This window comes from Stenella coeruleoalba (assembly GCF_951394435.1).
Source record: "Stenella coeruleoalba genome assembly, chromosome: 14".
Taxonomy (NCBI): Eukaryota; Metazoa; Chordata; class Mammalia; order Artiodactyla; family Delphinidae; genus Stenella; species Stenella coeruleoalba.
The window spans coordinates 20,793,755-20,817,889 of NC_137160.1; the positions used below are offsets into that span (position 1 = coordinate 20,793,755).

Consider the following 24,135-nt stretch of genomic DNA (forward strand, 5'->3'; position numbering starts at 1 on the left):
AAGTGTCAGAAAGTAGTCACCTCCACCTCTCTTCTCTCTTCTGTCCTTTTCCATACTTCCTCCCACTCATCGGTGATTCCCTTCCGCGGATCAGGTAGGTGGATAAGTACTGGGAAGACTGAGATACATGATGTGGCCCCTCTCAGCAAGGAGCTCAGCCCAGTGAGGGCTTCTCATCTTTAAAGAACTGATTCTGATAATCATATATATAGGTCGATATATAAAAAAGGAGGACCTGTTTTCTCCTTTTTTTGTGGTCAAAAATTATAGGTTATGGATTCAGGGAGGCCTGACCTCAAATCATAGTGCTATCATTTACTAGCTTTGCAACCCTGAGCGACTTGAATAATCCAAGTATGTCTTAATTTTCTTAACTGAAAACAAGTTGCTGTGAGATAATGCATTTTAAAAACTTAATATATGAGTGTATTTCTATTACATTATCTTTTATGTAGTAACTACCTAGTAAATGCTAAGGCTTTTATTTATTTATATTAATAAAGCTTAAGAAATATCTTGTTTAGAAGCTAGAACTACATTTTCAAGTCAAACAATATATTTAATATCAATTTAATGATTATTCTGCTCAACAAGTGTTTATTAATTATCTATTAAGTGTCAAAGATATTGTTACTGGGGAGAAAGCATTGAACAAAATCTGAACCCTGCTCTCCTGCTGCTTTCAGCCTTGTACTATAAGCATTTAGATTTTCTCTTATGATAATATGGAAAGGGGATGGACAGGAAGAAGTCAAGATGACTAAGTTTCCAACTTTTGCTGCTGGGTGAACTGTGGAGGCTTCTAAAAAGATGAGAGTAAGAATGTTTAGACACATGACTCCAGTGTGAGTGCCCAGCTGGGTTCACAATCCCAATGGGCTAACAACCTATTCCAGAATATAATAGTGCATTGTTTGGCCATTTGTGGTAGGTGATAGAGCAAAGAATGGAAGAATGGGAGAGAGGGGGATTGGGGAATAGAACGAGGTGACACTAAGACAGACAAGTGGAAATGTACAATATGAGGGATGTGTGTATTTAGAATTCCTTGGAGGGAGACATAGATTCCAGAGACATGAGATCATGTTCACTGAAGTCCTGGCTATAGTGCAGATACTTTTTCAGAGAAAGTAATGAAGGGAATGAAAAGATCTGCATTCTGGGAAGTAACACTTATGGAACAGGTGGAAGAAAAGTATGCTTAGGAGACTGAGAAGTTACAGCCTGGAAGTGGGAAGAAAAGTGGTTAGATGATTTTACAAAAGTCAAGAGAGAGGAGAATTTCAAGGAAGAGGAATTGGACTAGAGTATCGAATGACACGGAAAAAGAGGGTACAACCTTAGTCATTAGATGGTATTGATAAGGAAACAATCTTTGAGGCTCTAACTCTTTTATCCGCACAGGTCCTTGATCTCAAATAATGTTAGATGTTGCATTTATTTAGATCAGTGTTTCACAAATCTAACTGTACGTTAAAATCACTTGGGGAGCTTTTACGAAGTACCACTCTCAATCCCTCCTCAGATAAATTAAATCATAAATCAGTTGAGCATCATTGATTTGGACCAGTAGAATACTGATAAGAAGAGAAAAACGCAGTGCAATAGTTAAGACTAGGAGCCTGAGTTTTACATCCCAGCTCTGCTACTTCTTCGTTATTTGACTTTGGGAAAGTTATTTACACTGGAAGGCCCTCAACTCTTTATTTCAAAATGAAATAGTAGGAATATATGATCGCTTATAAGACAAAAATGCTTAGCAGAATGCCAAGCATGTAGTAAATGCTTAATTCATTTTGAACCATTTTCTTCTGAAAATGTCAGTCTAAATTCCTAAGATGCCAGTTTATAATCAAGGAATTTAGGCACTGGAATTACCTGGATCTCCTTTTTCATCCTCTTTTTTGTTTAATCTTCTGGAAATATATATATATATATACACACACATATATATTTATATATATACATTTATAAATATATATATTTATAAATTGATGATCTGGTTCTGTTCAGAGTACAATAGTGAACCCTTGTCCTAGAATGAATTTCAACTGGGAATAATAATCTAAATTATTTCAGGGCTCACCGGGTATCAGGGACTTTTCTCAGTCCTTTATTATAACAATTCTACAAAAGAAGTTCTAAAGTAAGACTCAGGGAGGTTAAATAACTTGCTCAGATATCTCCGTCAGAAGCTTGGGTTTGTAACCACCCTGTTCTCCTGCTGTGCACATACAGGGATTTAGGAAAACAAAGAAATACAAAAGTAAGATGGGAGTATATCCCTCCACACAGGCACACGTGTGCTCTGACACACTGGAAAACAACTCACATTTTCCGTTGTCCTTTCACAAGAAACTGAGTGTGGAAAATCTGGGCTCTCAGCCTATCGGTCTGATATTTTGAACATTTTATCATCCTACTTTTTGAAGTGATTTGAATGAAAGAATCAAAATATACATAGAACAGAAGTTGTTTTAAGTGTTGTTTAAAGTTGTTTCAACGGTTTTTAGTGTTTGCTCCCTGTTGAATTGAGTCAAAATATCTCAACTTGATAATCACAACTTGGTTTTAATAAATGAAGCAGTCTTTAAAGGTGAAAAGTATTTCATCCCATACTTTTACTACGCCATTGTACAAGAATGGATTTTTAGTATTGAGAACTATGGAACGTACACCTCTAAATAAAATATGTGGACACAATTTCTTATACATGCACTGTGACATTGGCAGACAGAATTTTATTGCTCAGATTAATTGGCATTTCCTAATATGGGACAGACTTCCACTTTTTCCAACTGAAAAGGAAAATTAAGCTTTTTTTTCAGAGTTGAAAACACATTCTGGGGCCCTGAACCAAGATGGCGGAGCAGAAGGATGTGCTCTCACTCCCTCTTGTGAGAACACCAGAATCACAACTAGCTGCTGGACAATCATCGACAGGAAGACACTTGAACTCACAACAAAGATACCCTACATCCAAAGACAAAGGAGAAGCCACAATGAGATGGTAGGAGGGGCGCAATCACAGTAAAATCAAATCCCATAACTGCTGGGTGGGTGAATCACAGCCTGGAGAACACTTATACCACAGAAGTCCACCCACTGGAGTGAAGGTTCTGAGCCCAACGTCACGCTTCCCAACCTGGGGATCCGGTAACAGCAGGAGGAATTCCTAGAGCATCAGACTTTGAAGCCTAGTGGGATTTGATTGCAGGACTTCGACAGGACTGGGGGAAACAGAGACTCCACTCTTGGAGGGCACACACAAAGTAGTGTGCACATCGGGACCCAGGGGAAGGAGCAGTGACCCAAGGGGAAACTGAGGCAGACCTGGTTCAGTGTTGCAGGGTCTCCTACAGAGCAGGGGGCTGGCTACGGCTCACCGTGGGGACAAGGACACTGGCAGCAGGAGTTCTGGGAAGTACACCTTAGTGTGAACCCTCCCAGAGTCTGTCATTAGCCCCACTGAAGAGCCCAGGTAGGCTCCAGTGTTGGATCGCCTCAGGCCAAACAACCAACAGGGAGGGAACCCAGCCCCACCCATCAACAGTGAAGCAGATTAAAGTTTTACTGAGCTCTGCCCACCAGAGCAAGAGTCAGCTCTACCCACCACCAGTCCCTCTCATCAGGAAACTTGCACAAGCCACTTAGACAGCCCCATCCACCAGAGGGCACACAGCAGAAGCAAGAAGAAGTACAATCCTGCATCCTGTGGAACAAAAACCACATTCACTGAAAGACAGACAAGATGAAAAGGCAGAGGGCTATGTACAAAATGAAGGAACAAGATAAAACCCCAGAAAAACAACTAAATGAAGTGGAGATAGGTAACCTTCCAGAAAAAGAATTCAGAATAATGATAGTGAAGATGATCCAGGACCTCGGAAAAAGAATGGAGGCAAAGATCGAGAAGATGCAAAAAAATGCTTAACAAAGGCCTAGAAGAATTAAATAACAAACAAACAGAGATGAACAATACAATAACTGAAATGAAAACTACACTAGAAGGAATCAATAGCAGAATAACTGAGGCAGAAGAACGGATAAGTGACCTGGAAGACAGAATGGTGGAATTCACTGCTGCGGAACAGAATAAAGAAAAAAGAATGAAAAGAAATGAAGACAGCCTAAGAGACATCTGGGACAACATTAAACACAACAATATTCATATTATAGGGGTCCCAGAAGGAGAAGAGAGAGAGAAAGGACCAGAGAAAACATATGAAGACATTATAGTCAAAAACTTCCCTAACATGGGAAAGGAAATAGCCATCCAAGTCCAGGAAGTGCAGCGAGTCCCATACAGGATAAACCCAAGGAGAAACACGCCGAGACACATAGTAATCAAACTGGCAAAAATTAAAGACAAAGAAAAATTACTGAAAGCAGCAAGGGAAAAATGACAAATAATATACAAGGGAACTCCCATAAGGTTAACAGCTGATTTCTCAACAGAAACTCTACAAGCCAGAAGGGAGTGGCATGATATACTTAAAGTGATGAAAGGGAAGAACCTACAACCAAGATTACTCTACCCAGCAAGGATCTCATTCAGATTCAATGGAGAAATCAAAAGATTTACAGACAAGCAAAAGCTAAGAGAATTCAGCATCACCAAACCAGCTCTACAACAAATGCTAAAGGAACTTCTCTAAGTGGGAAACACAAGAGAAGAAAAGAACCTACAAAAACAAACCCAAAACAATTAAGAAAATAGTCATAGGAACATACATATCGATAATTACCTTAAACGTGAACGGATTAAATGTTCTGACCAGAAGAAACAGGCTTGCTGAATGGATACAAAAACAAGACCCATATATATACTGTCTACAAGAGACCCACTTCAGACCTAGGGACACATAAAGACCGAAAGTGAGTGGATGGAAAAAGATATTCAATGCAAATGGAAATCAAAAGAAAACTGGAGTAGCAATACTCATATCAGATAAAATAGACTTTTAAATAAAGAATGTTACAAGAGACAAGGAAGGACACTACATGATGATCAAGGGATCAATCCGAGAAGAACATATAACACTTATAAATATATATGCACCCAACATAGGAGTACCTCAATACATAAGGCAACTGCTAACAGCTATAAAAGACAAAATCGACAATAACACAATAATAGTGGGGGATGTTAACACCTCACTTACACCAGTGGAAAGATCATCCAAAATGAAAATAAATAAGGAAACAGAAGCTTTAAATGACACAATAGACCAGATAGATTTAATTGATATTTACAGGACATTCCATCCAAAAACAACAGATTAGACTTTCTTCTCAAGTGTGCATGGAACATTCTCCAGGATAGATCACATCTTGGGTCACAAATCAAGCCTCAGTAAATTTAAGAAAACTGAAATCATATCAAGCATCTTTTCTGACCACAACGCTATGAGATTAGAAATGAATTACAGGGAAAAAAAAGTAAAAAACACAAAACACATGGAGGCTAAACAATATGTTCCTAAATAACCAAGAGATCACTGAAGAAATCAGAGAGGAAATCAAAAAATACCAAGAGACAAATGACTATGAAAACACGATGGTCCAAAACCTATGGGAGGCAGCAAAAGCAGTTCTAAGAGGGAAGTTTATAGCTATATAAACCTACCTCAAGAAACAAGAAAAATCTCAAATAAACAATCTAACCTTACACCAAAAGGAACTAGAGAAAGAAGAACGAACAAAACCCAAAGTTAGCAGAAGGAAAGAAATCATAAAGATCAGAGCAGAAATAAATGAATAGAAACAAAGAAAACAATAGCAAAGATCAATAAAACTAAAAGTTGGCTCTTCGAGAGGACAAACAAAATTGATAAAACATTAGGCGGACTCATCAAGAAAAAGAGGGAGAGGACTCAAATGAATAAAATTAGAAATGAAAAAGGAGAAGTTACAACAGACACCGCAGAAATACAAAGCATCCTAAGAGACTACTACAAGCAACTCTATGCCAATAAAATGGACAACCCGGAAGAAATGGACAAATTCTTAGAAAGGTACAACCTTCTAAGACTGAACCAGGAATAAATGGAAAATATGAACAGACCAATCACAAGGAATGAAATTGAAACTGGGATTAAAAATCTTCCAACAAACAAAAGTCCAGGACCGAATGGCTTCACAGGTGAATTCTATCAAACATTTAGAGAAGAGCTAACACCATTCTTCTCAAACTCTTGCAAAAAATTGCATAGGAAGGAACACTCCCCAACTCAATATATGAGGCCACCATCACCCTGATACCAAAACCAGACAAAGATACTACAAAAAAGGAAAATTACAGACCAACATCATTGATGGATATAGAAGCAAAAATCCTCAAAAAAATACTGGCAAACAGAATCTAACAACTCATTAAGAGGATCATACAACATGATCAAGTGGGATTTACCCAGGGATGCACAGATTCTTCAATATATGCAAATCAAACAATGTGATACACCGTATTAACAAATTGAAGGAGAAAAACCATATAGTCATCTCTATAGATACAGAGAAAGCTTTTGACAAAATTCAACACCAATTTATGATAAAGACTCTCCAGAAAGTGGGCATAGAGGGAACCTACCTCAACATAATAAAGGCCAAATATGACAAACCCACAGCAAACATCATTGTCAATGGTGAAAAACTGAAAGCATTTCCTCTAAGATCAGGAACAAGACAAGGATGTCCACCCTCACCACTCTTATTCAACATAGTTTTGGAAGTCCTAGCGATGGCAGTCAAAGAAGAAAAAGAAATAAAAGGAATACAAATTGGAAAAGAGGAAGTAAAACTGTCACTGTTTGCAGATGACATGATACTATATATAGAGAATCCTAAAGATGCCAACAGAAAACTACTAGAGCTAATTAATGAATTTGGTAAAGCTGCAGGATACAAAATTAATGCACAGAAATCTCTTGCATTTCTATACACTAATGATGAAAACTCTGAAAGAGAAATTAAGGAAACTCTCCCATTTACCATTGCAACAAAAAGAATAAAATACCTAGGAATAAACCTACCTAGGGAGACAAAAGACCTGTATGAAGAAAACTATAAGACACTGATGAAAGAAATTAAAGATGGTATCAACAGATGGAGAGATTTACCATGTTCTTGGATTGGAAGAATCAATATTGTGAAAATGACTATACTACCCAAAGCAATCTATAGATTCAATGCAATCCCTATCAAATTACCAATGGCATTTTTTATGGAACTAGAAGAAAAACTCTTAAAATTTGTATGGAGACACAAAAGACCCCGAATAGCCAAAGCAGTCTTGAGGGGAAAAAAACGGAGCTGGAGTAATCAGACTCCCTGACTTTAGACTATACTACAAAGCTACAGTAATCAAGACAGTATGGTACTGACAGAAAAACAGAAACACAGATCAATGGAACAAGATAGAAAGTCCAGAGATAAAGCCATGCACCTATGGTCAACTAATCTATGACCAAGGAGGCAAGGATATACAATGGAGAAAAGACAGTCTCTTCAATAAGTGGTGCTGGGAAAACTGGACAGCTACAAGTAAAAGAATGAAAATAGAACACTACCTAATACCGTACACAAAAATAAACTAAAAATGGATTAGAGACCTAAATGTAAGGCTGGACACTATAAAACTCTTAGAGGAAAACATAGGAAGAACACTCTTTGACATAAATCACAGCAAGATCTTTTTTGATCTACCTCCTAGAGTAATGGAAATAAAAACAAAAATAAACAAGTGGGACCTAATGAAACTTCAAAGCTTTTGCACAGCAAAGGAAACCATAAACAAGACAAAAAGATAACCCTCAGAATGGGAGAAAATATTTGCAAATGAAGCAACTGAAAAAGGATTAATCTCCAAAACTTACAAGCAGCTACGTAGCTCAATATCAAAAAAACAAACAACCTAATCCAAAAATGGGCAGAAGACCTAAACAGACATTTCTCCAAAGAAGACATACAGATAGATGGCCAAGAAGCACATGAAAAGCGCTCAACATCACTAATTATTAGAGAAATGCAAATCAAAACTACAATGAGGTATCACCTCATACCAGTTAGAAAGGGCATCATCAGAAAACCTACAAACAACAAATGCTGGAGAGGGTGTGGAGAAAAGGGAACCCTCTTGCACTGTTGGTGGGAATGTAAATTGATACACCCACTATGGAGAACAGTATGGAGGTTCCTTAAAAATCTAGAAATAGAATTACCATATGATGCAGCAATCCCACTACTGGGCATATACCCAGAGAAAACCATAATTCAAAAAGACACATGCACCCCAATATTCATTGTAGCACTATTTACAATAGCCAGGTCATGGAAGCAACCTAAATTCCCATCGACAGATGAATGGATAAATAAGTGTGGTACATATATACAATGGAATATTACTCAGCCATAAAAAGGAATGAAATTGGGTCATTTGTTGAGACGTGGATGCATCTAGAGACTGTCATACAGAGTGAAGTAAGTCAGAAAGAGAAAAACAAATATTGTATACTAACGCATATATGTGGAAACTGGAAAATAGTACCAATGATCTGGTTTGCAGGGCCGAAATTGAGACACAGATGTAGAGAACAAATGTATGGACACCAAGCGGGGGAAATCGTGGGGGGTGGGGTGCGGGTGTGATGAATTGGGCTATTGGGATTGACATGTATACACTGCTGTGTAGAAAACTGATGACTTATAAGGACATGCTGTATAAAAAAATAAAGTAAAAACTTAAAAGAAACCAAAAACATTGTATTGTTCACATAGACTGTGTGATGACATTTATTTAAATAAATTGGAAAATTGGGTAGTATATGACTTCTTTTTTTTTTTAATATGACTTATTTATCCTTTACCCCAATATATACTTTTTTCTATCAGAACTTGTTTTTATTTAGACAATTTCTATTTTGTTTTTTTTCTTCTTAAACTTATTAAATATTGATTTACCATATGCTTATAAATATCTGTTTATAACATAATAAAAGTCATCATGTAAACAAATCAAAATCTACAAAAGTACTGAAACAGAACCAATGAAAATAGATCATAACAGTAAGGGGAAGAAAAAATTAGAATGAGCCACCCTCAGTTTCAAAAAGCGTGGCAGAGTGACAACTGAGTATATAAGATTTGGGGGAGATTTTATGTCTCTATTCTTTTTCCATATATGCCAGCTCAAATGGAAATTCTGTTTGTTATTGCAGTAAGAGCAATTTATTAGAGAAAACTAGTCTTCAACTTAAATTTAAACCACATTTGGAATTTTCACATTATCTTTTCATTTTGTAAAATTCAAAAAGTAACTCACATAAAGTAAGTGTGCCATCTGAACTGTTATTTCCAAGCTTATCTCTGTATCACAGAATGACTGAATTGCTTTGTTAATTTATAATAATGCTATCCACTGCTGGTATGCGAAAAAAAGAAGAAACAGGAGTGACTCTTACATGCGCCTAACCCAATGGTTCTAGTTAATTGGACTACAATGTGCACATTTTTAGTTATACAATATTCTTCATAATAATTATATGCTATGGAGACATGTATTAAAAGCCTAAAGTGACCATTTAAATGCAAAATCTCTGATAGAACTCCATTATATTTTTCATACTAAATTAACATTACAGGCTTCTAATGGATGCTTTAATTAGGCATCGATGTTATCAGAAATATTTGGCAAAATAAAATCTTTCACTGTGAAATATTAAGTTCAATTTCCGTCAGTCAATATCAAGTGTTTTCCGAGCCTTATGATTTAAGTAAGAAGCTAAAAGCTAAGTGAGAAACTAAAAATCCTCAGACAAACCTCCTTCCTATGTTGCCTATAAAAATACACAGTCATTAAGTGTCTTTTGTATTTTATAACTGCCAAACAACTGGCTTCTTTTTAGTCATTTAGGCTCAGAGGCATTCCACTACAAGGTTATCCTAACGCTGCACAGAATCTAAAGCAAAAGGTCTATACTAATGGAATGCACATCTTTCAGGAAGCAACACAAATGAAATGTGTTTGTGTGTGCATTTGTAGGCTCCATTAGAAGAATTCCAAGGTCAGAGGGGGCAAGAAGAGACAATCAGAAAGGGTCAGGAGTCAACTGAGATACTGGGACAGAAAACTAATACATAAAAGTCATGAGCAGTGCACAGGAGGTAAGCAATCACAGGACAAGCAGAGCAGCACAGGAAATAAAGCTGAGGTGCCTACCGGTAATTTTTCCATTGGCTTCCAAGGGAGGCTGCCAGCTCACAATGACAGTGCGAGGCTTCCCTTCTCGAGTAATGACTGTCAAATCCTTGGGAGCAGAGGTCGGGGCTGTGAGATGAAACAGAAACATGGCCTTGTCATTGGATGTGAAAGAAAACAGACATTTATGGGACTTCTAATCATGATGTTGACACTCAGAATCTATCACACAGTATATCATGCTTATTTTACCGTGCACAGTTTATTTTAGGTATTTGAATTAAACAAGCAAACAAAGATACAGAAATTAATGTTTTTCCATGGAAGTTAACTGACTTTCAAAGGTGTGAATATAGAGAGGAGAACAGAATATGTGTGAATGTAGAGAAAAGCATAACTGGTATTTTCAAGTGAGCGATACACTAAAAATGTAAGAACCATTATAAGAACAAAAAAAAATGGACACATAACTTAGTGAGATTGATGGCTACATGTCTCCAAGAGACAAAATTCTGTTACAACTGTAGGATTTATATATAAATGAAAATTTACCTAATTTTATTTTTCCTTAAAAGACAAAAAAGTAAAAATTAAAGAATTTACATGCAGGTCACAATATCTTGTTTAGGTAACATACTAGGTATCTCCCAACAAGAAGGCAAAGAAGTATTTGAAAACAGAGGAAATAGAATCTATGAGGGTCTTAGTATCAACCTGGTAGGATGTAAAGATGGCAAGAAATGCTGTCTTGCTTAGAGCTACTTTTCCCACATGTTGTTTGATGGAAACAGAATTTGTCACCCCCAAATATGCCTCTTTGGCATAAGAATTAAGCTGATTATTTTTAAGAAACAACAGAGAGAGGAAAAGTTCTGAAAACCAAGTAGAAGTTACTCTTTCGTAAAAGGAAAATTTATACGTTTATAAGGGTATCTCCCTCTTTGTGCCAGGAAGAGGAGGATGACAAGGAGGCAGAGGCTTAAATGTACGTAACAACCATGCCCTTGTTTACTGTGATTTGCCAGAAAACTTCCCATTACTGGCTTCCCACCCTCCAACACCTTTTGTCTTTAGCTGGAGATGGTATTGAAAGTGGTGGCCATTTTAGGGAATTACTGTTTTCCTGGGTATCTCTCATATATACAAGAGGTATACTTATTGTCAAACTTCGGTTTGTTTTTCTCCTGTTAACCTGTTTCTTATTACAGGGCGCCTCAACCAAGAACCTGGAAGGATAAAAGGATTTTTCTTCCCCTAAATTGTGCTCAACAAAAATTTAAATATACTTCAAAGGCGGCAGCAAACTGGCCAAGCTTGTCCAGTATCTTTCAGGCTTCCTTTGACCTGCTTTCTCACTCTTTGAAATGAAATATGCTTTGAAATGCAGTCAGTTTTCCTTCTAGGCAGCTCACAATGCCCAAGTCTACTATCCATAGTCTTTTTCAATTACCCCCAATTTGACATAGGCAGAGTCAGAATGTCTTTAAGTTCCAAGCTTGGGTTCTGGAGGGATTTCCTGATCTCTGCACAGGAGTATTTGTATATTACAAATAGGAAAAACTTGGTCCTAATTCTGAATTCCTCTTCACTCTTATAATTTGCTTCGGCTCTTCTGTTGACTGTAACAGTGCAGAATCTGAGTATTATCAACACTCTATTTCCAGCTTCTCTTCCTAAGAGAATTCCAAATAGAGGGACATCAAACACTCCCATCTATCATACCATTTGATTTCCAATGCCCGGATTCTCCAAGCCACTAGGATACCAGGTTAACCAAAGTTGCACCAAATTGTAATATCCTGACAAAGTACTTAATATACTTAACTTTTTTTTTTAAGAGGGAGGAGGAGAAGGAAGAAGGAAAAGCAGAAGGAAGAGAAGGATGAGGAGAAGAAAAGGTCTAGTGTAGTAGATCCTTGAGTAAGGAGACTGTATATTAAACATACTTTAATATATATTTTAATGAAAAGAAAGAAAGGACATTATGCAAAAAAGATTTGTAAAAGCCAAATACCAGAGAGGCTGCTACTTTAAAGAAGGGTTAGTTTTATAAAGAGCTCATTCAAGATATTTTCTAAGCCACAGATAGGAAGGTAATATATAGCCACAAATTAGAATATTATACCAAACATAATAAGAAATTTTCCAATTTTGGAAGTAATTAAAGATCTGTCTTTCTAACTAGTCAGAATAGTCTGTTTTTTCTTAACTGTGTTAAAATTAAAATGGATGCTTATTTAGCAAACAAATGATGATGATTAGATTGCTTCACTGACTCTATGTTGATATTCAAAAGATATACAATGACTCCAGCTTTAGCAAAATAAGACATTGAAGAGCTGGTTACTTTTCGAAAACAAAAAAACAAAACAAGACAAAAAACCCGAAAACAACCTAATGACTAATCTATTTCAGGTGCTGAGCAAATTTTTCTTTTTCCTCAAGCCATGTGACTGTTGGTAAACAGAGATTCTGGTATTGGAATCAATGTCTTAGTTGTTTACGATTATCATATGAAATGTATACTATTCCCTCATATTTATTTATTTTTTTATTTTAAAAAAAATGTTGGCTATTTATAGTGGCCCTAACAGGTGCAGTGACCCCTAAGTCAAGCAGAAGGAGGTCTTTGGTCTGCTCTGCTTCAATCTCGTGGGTTCTCCTGTAATAATCTTTTATAACTTCTTACCTGTCTTCATTCAATTAAATGATATTAATAACAATAAATACCAGGCCCTGCAGGATGTATACTTTATTTTCTTATACACTCTCGTGTCCCCATGCTATCCATGAAAACTACGCTCCCGTCGCTCTGATCCGTTCGTAAGCGTCTCTTTAAGACATCTTTCTGATACTTGCTTGTGTATTTTTGTGCATGCTGCTTCCTTCCTTTGGAAGGCCCTGGAATGGATACCTGGCAATCCACCCAGGCCACAGCTCCATCATTATTTCATTTGTGAAATCTTCCCTGACTTCTCCAGACAGAATTTATACTTGGATCTGTGTGCTCTGACTCCAACTTGGCCAAAATTCTATGATTGTATTTTTCATGTTACTTCAAGGTTGTATTTTCAAAATATTTTTCTTATGTATTAGATTATAATTCTCTCCAAGATAAAGGCTGTATTCTCTTTACCTTTTATACCAAGTATCTATCTCAGGACCTGACAATTAAAATGAACCTTATTGGAAACCCATAATCAATATCTCAGACAACTGGACACGCACTGCCCTCTGGTTTGTCTGTTTCTCAAAGGACTTTTCCCATGCTTAAATTTCTGTGTTAAGTGTATGAGTGGATGGTAACATTCAAGATTTAGAAGATTCCCAGCCCTGGAACTCGTACTGGGCATTTGTTTTTAGACTGCTCAACACCCTATGCCCGCCTTCATTTAGAGAGAACACTTGGATTTTTCCTTTGGGAACAAGTTCTCCTCTGTGTCACATGAGCTGGGTAGCAGCATCAAATAGAAATTTCATGGCCTCCATCTCACTCTCTTTAGCTGTGTGATTCTCTCTTCTGGGAAACTGAATGTTGATACAAGAAAGGAAAACACATTGGAGTCAAACCACTGTGAGTGTAACACCTTGAAGGGAGAGTCCTATAGTTCCTCATCTCTAAAGCCTGGGAATACTGCTGCTTCTTGTCCCCTCTCCAAGACGTCATTATTTCAGCTGTCCTTCCAATTATTTTTATTGTATTTAAATTAACTAGAGTAAAATTAGGGATTCATCACCTGGACAGAATGAAGTGTTTCATTTCAAGAATCTGTCAGCTGCCATTACCTTTATTATTAGTAATTTCAGCACAAGTGCATAACAACACAGCCCCATATAGTCTTTGTGTTATTATGGAATTAGAAGCGAACGCTAGAGTTATTTCACTTCATTTCCTTCTCCCAGTTATAAAACCTGCAGACACCTGTGAATTACTTCTTGCGTCTCATCGTCACCCAGGGATCTTATCCACATGCTATTTACACCTCTGTCCAGGTCATTATCTGTTTTGACAGTCACCCTTCCTCCTAGCCACATTTCTAAAAGTTAATATCTTTTTGTCAGCAATGGGTCTCACCCCTGACATCCGTACAAGGCTAGGCAGTTGAGGAGAAATCAATAGGGTGCATTTATCAAGTCAGATGTTGGTGTGCATTTATGTTTATGACAGGGAAAAATGAATGAGGAAATTACTACTCCTTCTATTTCACTCAGGGAAGACCAAATGCCTTACTGGTTTTCATTTAACTCTTTTCATCTCCTTTTAAGTTAAAAAGAAAGAGCAGAGCCTTTATTCTCCCCATAGTTCATAACTCATTCAGCTTGTCTTATGCTTCCTAAGAAGCTAAGAACATTGACATCCAGGGCAGAATTCTAGGAGAATGATTTAATATATATAAACATGTAAAATAGAAGAAGAAGGTATTGAAATTAAACAACTAGAAAAAAAACTTCTTATAGAAAGAAGTACCCTCAAATTGTAAAAATATTCACAATGAACTTAGAGTTAAGGTAGTAGCCTGAAATAAAAATTAGAACTGCCATGCCATTGGGCAAATTCTAATGGAAAAAGAAATTCAACTTACCCAGATAAAAGTTTTACTGGCATATTTTTTTAAATTTGGAAATGTGTGGTACAGTTTATCCCCACATATGATGTAACGCCATGAAAGCAATCAAAAAGTATGTTAAACCCTTTTTTCTTCAGATGTTGTATTTCTGTGAACTATAAATGCCAAGTGCACTGCATGTCTGCTAAGGTTATAAACTCAACATTTATGACCCATAGTAAACGTGACTGGTAAAATTTACAGTGAATTGCATTTACTCTCAATTTGAACAACTGCAAAATGCATGAAAGTTTTCCATTGTGTTGTCTTCTTTCCAAACAGTGAACATGACCCCCCAGAAACTTCTTCCCACAGTCATCTGAAGTTATTTAGGGTAAGCATCCATGAGACTACAGTTGTAATCCAATGTTTCATTTTATATCTAATTTCTTTTCAAAAAAGTAAATACCTACTGTGTCTGTTGATCAAAGACACGCATGCTTTGGACAGAGTAAAATGCCTTTGCTTAAATGTACTGAAAAGAAGATTTATATTCAGGTCTCCTAAATTAACGTACAGATTAAAACCAGATCACTTAATACACTGGGGACTCATTTTCTTCTTATCTAGAGTGGGGAGGATAATATTAGATATAAAAATGCTACGAATGATTTTATATAAAATAAGGTATAATTTAGACATCATGGTGGACACAGGTTCCAACTTCCTTGGTACCTGGAAAACAACACTACCAAATATCAAGAGTAGAAATTTCAAAGCCAGCCTTTCTTCACATACCTGCTTCATATGTGGTGGCATGTGCAGTCATGCTCCATGTGCTGGACCTTCTGTTTTTTGTTACCATGACCGAGAACTCATACATTGTGTTTGGTTTGAGGCCTGTTGCTGTGTAACTCAGAGATGTTGTGTCTTCTGACTAAACAAGTGGGAAATAAGAAAAGAGAAAAAGAAATGAACTCTATCAACTTGGTAAATCAAGACACATAAGAAGACTATCAAAGGCCAACAAAAAAGGAATTTATTTCCAAACAACGGAAGACCTAGGACACAGCACTGACTTTATTTCCTTTCTGTGTCAGTTTCCACTGGCTGATTGTACATCTAAAACCTAATCAATAAAATCAGATGTTATGTTGTTAAAAGGGGCAGACAGATGATAAATTTTCCCAAGTGAGGCAATAACCACAGAGACAGGACCAATTCCACTTCCTCTGTCAGTTCCGTTTTTAAGGTTATCTGCACTGACTTTAACTTCAATTTATTTCTCATAATTGAAGTCTTTTTTTCAGAGGCTTTAATGTTTTATATATTTTACATAGATTGTTATGATTATTTGCCCACTGGTAATAAAATGAATTTTTAGAGCTCTACTGCTTATGATTTTTAAAAAAACTCTTCATGATACAAACTTTTAGTGATTCCAGAATCTATATAGCTGTTATAAAGAAAATGGACAAAAGCAATATTGTGTCGTGTGATTTTCTTTTTTGTGCACAGGTCACGTTAAATATACATTGAAGTATGGTCATTGGTGCAGTTGATCAGGAAGAGAATAAATTGGATAAATATTAAATGATTACATTAGTGTTAACATTTTTGGTCTTCTGAATACATTCTTTGTCTTTTAAACAACAGGTTAAGGATATTTTAGCAGAAAGTAAATTGTCTGTCTTTATTGCTTACTCAAAAGATCAAAATTGTAACGAAGAAAATGGTTAATCTCCCAGGTTAATGTTTATTTTCCACATCATCAGGCAAATTTAAAACTATTTATGCCTATTATAAATATCAATTTATGCTTGTTATTTAGATCTTGATCATCTTCCAAGGTTAACTATTTACTTTTACTTTTAAATTTATTACATTTGTTATATATCCATGTCTAGGAAAATCAAGGAAAACTTTTTGTCTCCACCTATGTCATACCTATCTCCTCCCTTAGCTAGTCTAGTGTGGTATATCTTTTTTATTCTACTATGAATCCTTCTTAGATTATAGCTATGGAAATCCTACATTTCATTATAAAATCAAATAAATATTTAACTGTTCTAATAACATTTCGATGATGTGCCCATCCATCCTATTTAAGTGATGACCTCATAAACATTTATCAGAAGCTCTTAAAAATAGCTGTAAAAATGTATGCCCTAAATAAATGTAAAACTATTTTGTAGACTAAGATGGAACCCCATCAAATAAAACATGAAACGGGCAGCTCGTATCTGATAGGCTGATATGACTTCCAATCTTTCCCTCCTTCCCTGTCATGAATACCTCTAAGTCTTAGAAATGGAAATAAGGGGAGAAATTGGGCAATGAGAAATATTTCAGCTAGGAGGGAAGACCACACTTTGATAAAACTAGTCTCTTTGAGCATAGACACAACTGGCATTTGGGAGGCAACTAAGCAATACTGTCCTTTGTATTTCTTAAATTCTTATATGCCTTGTTTGTATTCTTGAATGATACACTTGCATTCTATAAATGCCATTAATTCACTGAGTTTTCTCAGGAACTTTATGAAAAGTTACTATTCAACATAAATCATTAGCCTGGAAGTATTGATACTTTGGAAAATCCTGGCTGTATGTGTGTGTGAGGGGTGGGGCAGAATACCTAGGTACTACCTCTCTGAGCCTCAGCTTCCTCATCTATAAAACGGAAATAACTGTAGCACTGACCTTACAGTGCTATTTAAAGTGTGAAATAAGTCAAGTAAAGCATAGTACATGGCCCAGAGTAAGTACTAAATAAATGTTAGCTACAATATTTTATTCATTGTCTAGTGTGAGATATGGGCACTCTATGTGTGTGGTGTATACACACACACACACACACACACACACACATATATTTACAGCATTTTGATAAATTCTCCATTGAACTGTAAACATCTTGAGGGCTGAGACTGAGTCTTGCACAACTTTCTATCTCCTGTAATATCCATGCTAGTATCTGGTAAGCACTAGTCAATAGTCAATGAATGCATTTTGAATGGGAAGTCATATAAAACATCAAATGATGAATCACTTTAGTAGAAAATAAATTACAGAAAATTTCTCCATTTGATAAGGAAGGTCAATATACAGTTTTGGACAATCAAAATATGAATGTCTGGATTATGGCTTGAGGTGGGACTGAAGTAGAAGGGTACTCCTGGGGGGAGAGGCCTGGATAAAGCCATCAGCTTATCTGAGTTCCAGCTCTAGTTTCTTGGGGGATTTTGTCAAGTTATACAACCTACCCAAGTCTTCATAAAGATCTCTACATGCCTACTTAGCTATGCAGAATCTTACTTATTCTTTTTATATTGATAGTATATCAATATCCCAATCACATAGATTAAAAAAAAGATTAAACAAGTTAAGTCACATGACAGGACACAGGAAAGCCAACTCTAGAGCCCATTTGACTCATGTATGTATTTTTCCCCCATTACCTTGTGTTGCTCTGCCTAGCTTATATAAAGCTTAGTGGGGAATGAGACGAAGTAATAGATATGACAGTGGTTTGAAAAGTTCAAAATGCAAAACCAAAGTAGTCTATTACTATTATTTGTAAAATTTAAATTTAATGTATGTCTTTCTAGTAGACCAGATATGCTCTACATTTTTCCTTGCTATCCAGCTTACCTAACTCTTTCCTCTAACCCTGCTTCTCAGAGTGTGGGTGTAGAGTGTGTATGTGTGAGAGAGGGATCGAACGTTAGTAATGGAAAGCCTTATTAGGTCAGGGAAGATGATGGGGAGAGAAACAGTTAACATATTTCTTTCAATTCTCATACTTCAATCCAGAAGAGAAAACAGCCTCTCCTTACAGAGGATAGCTTTTGGTTGGGTCTCACACTGTAGGCATTCTTTATGAGACTCAATAATCCTGTGTCTGTTCTATTGACTCTTCAACTGAAAAAAAAATGCCTCCAGAAATTCTGAAACTCAAATCATTCTGCAGAGAACAATCACTGTCCTTCAGAACATTTTACGTACTGGCAACGTACCCAGAGCCACTCTGTGAAATGAATGTATCCACAAAGTACAGCAACCATGAGCATAACACTTTTAAAGTAGTCTTTTAAAAGTAAACTTAGAATGGGGTAATCTGTATATAAAGAGAGTTTTTAAAAAAACGCTCTCATGTGTTTCATCAGTTGTCTTATCTGACAATGTTACCCTTATTTATAGTTCTGCTGAGTCTTAAATCTGATACTGTAAGGAGATAGAGCATATTTTATATCAGTGATACTATTTGGACGTGCCTGGAGAGTTTCTCCTAGTACCTGACCTAGCAGAGAGGCAGAACCAAAGAAAACTGTTTTTTAAATGGTTTCAACTAAAACCTGATTTACTATGAAATGTGAATTTTACGCCATGTAAAGGCTGAATGAAACGAGAAGCAGATCCAGCATGGCTACAGGAGAAAAGAGGCAGACTTACAAAATTATTGGTGGGATTTTCCTTTAATCTGGGGTTTTGAGAGTTAGAAATTTCCAAAGGATATTTTCATCCCCCCAAATCACCACTGGCTTGAGTCTGGATTAAGCAAGACAGCAGTTTAGTGCAAAGAACATTGGATAAAGTATTGGGATATCCAGATTCTCCCTGCAAGTCACCCCAGGAGAGTGGTAAAGAGAAGGGATATAAGGGGCGTATGAAGACTGTGGAGTGCCCGGGTTGAACTACTGGTTCCTTTGTTGTTGGGTAACATTTATGCTCTTTTTCTTCTTCCAGTTTTACTGAGATATAATCGACATACAGAACTGTGTAAGTTTAAGGTGCACAACATCATGATTTGACTTACATACATCATAAAATGATTACCACTAAACTATAAGTTTAGTGAATGCCCATCATTTCATATAGATACAAAATTAAATAAACAGAAAAAATATTTTTTTCCTTGTGATTAGAACTCTTAGGATTTATTCTCTTAACAACTTTCATATGTAACCTACATCAGTGTTAATTATATTTATCATGTTGTACATTACATCCCTAGTACTTACTTATTCTTATAACCGGAAGTTTGTACCTTTCGACTGCCTTCATCCAATTCGCCCTCTCCCCGCCCCCGCTTTAGGCTCTTATTTCCAAAGCTACATTCTCCACCCCAAATAATCATCCTGTGAATATTTTAAATGTGTTTTATTATAGTACCTCACTTGAATAACTTACGAATTCTTTGAAGTAAACCTATGGAGCTGAATGTATTATGCATTCCAAAATTATAAGTAACGATGTTAAGTATGTGAAAGAACAGCTAAAGCATGTTAAACTGCCTCTATGATCCGGCATAGTTCTAAGTAAATGGTAGGTGGTTAATAATTACTCGTTGATCTCATTTTATTCTACATTTGTGTATTGTTTATATACACTACTAGCATGTGGTAGGCTTAGGAGGTAACAAAATCGTTCCAGTATATAAATAACCGTTTGTTGGAGCTGCTGAGGCTCGCTGAGAGAGATTTGAAGGTAGTCATGACTACCTCAAATATGTATCTCTAAGGAGCTCTTAGGGGGGTTGTGAGATGACTCGGTGATAGGACAACAATAAGGGAGGTGGTCTAATTCATATTAATTAAAGGGGAGTGTGCATTGTGGATTTTCTTTACCACCTGAGGGTGTTTCAAGGCTAAATGAGGAAGTAGATGTTAATGGCTTAGAGTGTGTTCACCATCTAAGGATGGTATAAAATAATCATCATGTATTCCTTTTCATATTCACTATAAGATGGGTCTCTGTAACATTTATAGGGGTGCCTCTGGCATAAATCTAGATTCCAAATGAAAAGAAACACAGCAAAATCTGTCCAAAAAATGAATGCAGAGCTCTGCTATTTTCAAAAGAAAATGGCGCTCCCTTGTACAAAATCACATTATTTATACAAACCCAACATCTGGTGGAATTCAAATAACATTTTGCAGCTCTTGACATTTTTCTTCCTTGCCTTAGAATTGTTTCCTAAGACACAATAATTCCCAAGCCAATTTTAGATACTGAGTTCTTAAAAGGCTTGGTTTTCCATTTCATGTCACTGCAGCAAAATGACTCATGCCAGTTCAGGATGCATTTAAAACAATGTATTAAACAAATGACAGTTCACGTGGAATTTCATACTATCAATTCGAACTTCACCTTGTATTTCGCATTCGCAGAAAAGCTGATCCTCCACCGGACAGTATAAAGTCGCACTTCGGACGATTTTTGGTTCTTAGGGACAGAGTTGTCTGCCCAGCTGACCCTCACAGCATCGTGGGTAAGAGCCACAGCCTGTACACCTACTGGTGGGAGCATGGGGGTGGAGACATCTGGGACCGAGGTGGGGAAATCATCAAGCAAAGGATAATAATCAACTGGGTCAGTGGGATCTGGGTTTAAAAACCCGCCAAATGAAACAAACAAATAAATACATAAATAAAAGAGTTAAAAAAATAAACATCAGTGGCAACACATCACAATGAGTTAAATGCATGGCAGTAATGATGAAAGGGAACATGAGAAGAACAGAAAAAAATACAATTAATTCAATCGGAAAACTCATTAGAAACAGTATTGCTAGATTACAAAAGTAACTGACTGTTTTCCATAATTCACTCATTTCCTTAGAGTGGTTTTATCAATTTGGCTGTCACGTCTAGTTATATATTTTAAAAGTCCATTTTTTTCTTGGAATGTTGTACCCTGTTTCTTAAAAGATCCAGTATAGAATTCATCAGTTTTATAACTATGCAGATAACTTAAAATAACAAAATACTAAGGAGTGTCTGGTTTATTTCCTCCTGCAAAGGAAATAAATGCCTACCTAATATCTGCTTTGTTATTAGTTTGTTTTTCTCCTCCTTCTCTAACTTGATTTGCTTTCTCTAATGCATTTATTATTGCTTAGATCCTACCTGCATAAATATTGTTTAGGTAAGAAACAAACAAAGGATAAAAGACCAAAGGGCCCTGAGGTCTACAGCAATCTGTCTATGGCCACGACTGCACAAAGCCAGACCAAGTCTGTGGTCCTCATGGTTCAATGATGTGATAATTGGGTTTACATAGCACATGGTTTGGTTAGATTGAAATTCTTAGAGAAAGTGTAGAAGTGTCCATTTTACCCACATTCTCACAGAGGAATTAAGTTTTTTATGGCATTTCTGTATCTACATGCCTTGTTTGAAAATTTTAAGTTCCATGGAAAGACTTCATATTACTGGGTAGGGAGACAGAATGAACTACCTACAACCTGATGAGATTTGTGCTGAGATACACACATGCTGAGATACACACATCCATAACACAAACAGAATCTGCATAATGATGTGTGTGGTTTCATAAGATTCTCTAGAAAAATCTTATATTTGTTTTTATGCTGGGGATGTCAGAATCAGGGGAGCCTATTTTGTGGCTGTGGTTAGAGTCCAATTTTGAGTCTTTTATTTATTACCTAAGACATTTAAATCTGTTAAAATTTTCCTTGAAATCATATAACATGTATCCTCACTAACAAAAAACAAGATGAGCTCGTAGGCTGGGCATTTGATGGCATTTGGGGAGATGAAACGTACTAAAATGTAGAGTATCTGAAGCAGTAAACATACAGAGCTTATCTTTTTAAATACAGCACAGAGACTAAGGGCTGATTCTCATGATTACACTTTGTCCACTGAATTTTAAATGTCTACCCCCTACTCATCGCTGTTTTCCAATGAATTATTTAGTCGTTTACTGGGCTGTGGTCTTTGGAGCAAAATATAAAATCTGAAAACAAAAACAGAACAAAAGGAAGACCAAGAAAAAAAACCCCAAAACAACAATAGAAAGAGAGAGAAAGAAAAATATGTGTTTAAAATTTAATGACAGAGCCCAGGCTTTTTGTATGTCCTCTGACGTGTCTTTTTATTAAGGGCTCTTTTAAACCCAAATGGATTTATGAAATGATGAAGGGGCAGCTGAAGACACTGCAGCCTCTAGGAGGATCGCAATCTGTCATCAGGCTGGCACATGGGTGGAACCTTTTGGCGAAACGAGAGCAGGTGCTGCCTCACTTGACTTGTTTCTATTCACAGCTGACTTACCAGGAAGAATGTTATACACAAGGGAGGACTACTCTCAAACACAAACTCCTTTCAGATCAACTCATATTCATGTTACCCTATCTGTTGTTTCTTTGCTTCATCTAGTTTTGTGGATACACCTATACTAACTTTACAGTCTTTCACAGGTCCTCTATATAAGATTTTGAAACGTCGTGATTCTACTTTAAGAAACGGTAATACTCAATCCTGTTATTTCTGGATTTTAGAAAAGTATGTTTTTCATGACTTCTTGTTGAGTTTCTTGGAGTCTCAGTTCCAGAATGCATCCCTAAATTTCAAGTAATGCTGTTTGTTGGTATATATCTACGAACTTATGTAATTCAAAAATTTCTAACCTGGACAAGTTTTTCTTGCTTATTTTAGAGGAGTTGTTTTTTTTTTTTCCCCCCCCACTCATGGCTTGTCATTCTATTTGCCACTTCCTCCAGAGCTGGGCTAATACAATAGCCATTAGTTAAGTGGACAGTTTAACTTTAAATTAATTAAAATTAAATAAAATTTAAAATTCATTTATTGTGTTGCACTAGTCAATTTCAGACGTTTGACAGCCAAATGAGCCTCGTGCCTGCCGTACTGGATAGTACAGACACTATGGTATTTCCAGCAAAGCAGAACTTAGTAGCAGGTGGCAAGCACTGCTCTAAATATATGCCACATGTACTGCTAATTATCTTCCCCTCTCAGGTCAGAAACGGGGTAGTTGAATTAAAAAGTACCTAAACCAAGTACCTAAACATTTTTTAAAATTATTTAATTAATTTATTTATTTTGGCTGCGTTGGGTCTTTGTTACTGCACACAGGCTTTCTATAGTTGTGGCGAGCGGGGGCTACTCTTCGTTGCGGTGCACAGGCTTCTCATTGTGGTGACTTCTATTGTTGTGGAGCACGGGCTGTATGCACTCAGGCTTCAGTAGTTGTGGCACGCGGGCTCAGTAGCTGTGACTCATGGGCTCTAGAGCACAGGCTCAGTAGTTGTGGCGCATGGGCTTAGCTGCTCCGCAGCATGTGGGATCTTCCCAGACCAGGGCTCGAACCCATGTTCTTTGCACTGGCAGGTGGATTCTTAACCACTGTGCCACCAGGTAGTTTAGGTAGTTTCTTAGGTACCACCAGGTACCTAAACAGTTAGTGCTAAACACTAACTGTTTAGCAGTCATTTTGCTGATAAACAACTTTTTTTTTCAGTTATTTTCCCCTCGTATTCCTGAGTGCCTCCTATACCACTGATTTTCAGTGGTAATATACAAAAGAGTGAAAAAAAGACAAAAACACAAAACATAGCTTTAAACCT

At 36.7% G+C, this 24,135-nt stretch overlaps 1 protein-coding gene across 1 annotated transcript in view; it reads right to left on the reverse strand.

Moving 5' to 3' along the window:
• Positions 1–24,135, reverse strand: part of DCC (DCC netrin 1 receptor) — a 1,193,354-nt gene that overhangs the window by 124,346 nt on the left and 1,044,873 nt on the right. The window contains 3 exon segments of the mRNA XM_079943413.1: positions 10,217–10,324; positions 15,541–15,679; positions 20,895–21,067. Of these exon segments, the coding sequence (XP_079799539.1) occupies positions 10,217–10,324; positions 15,541–15,679; positions 20,895–21,067 (420 nt within the window).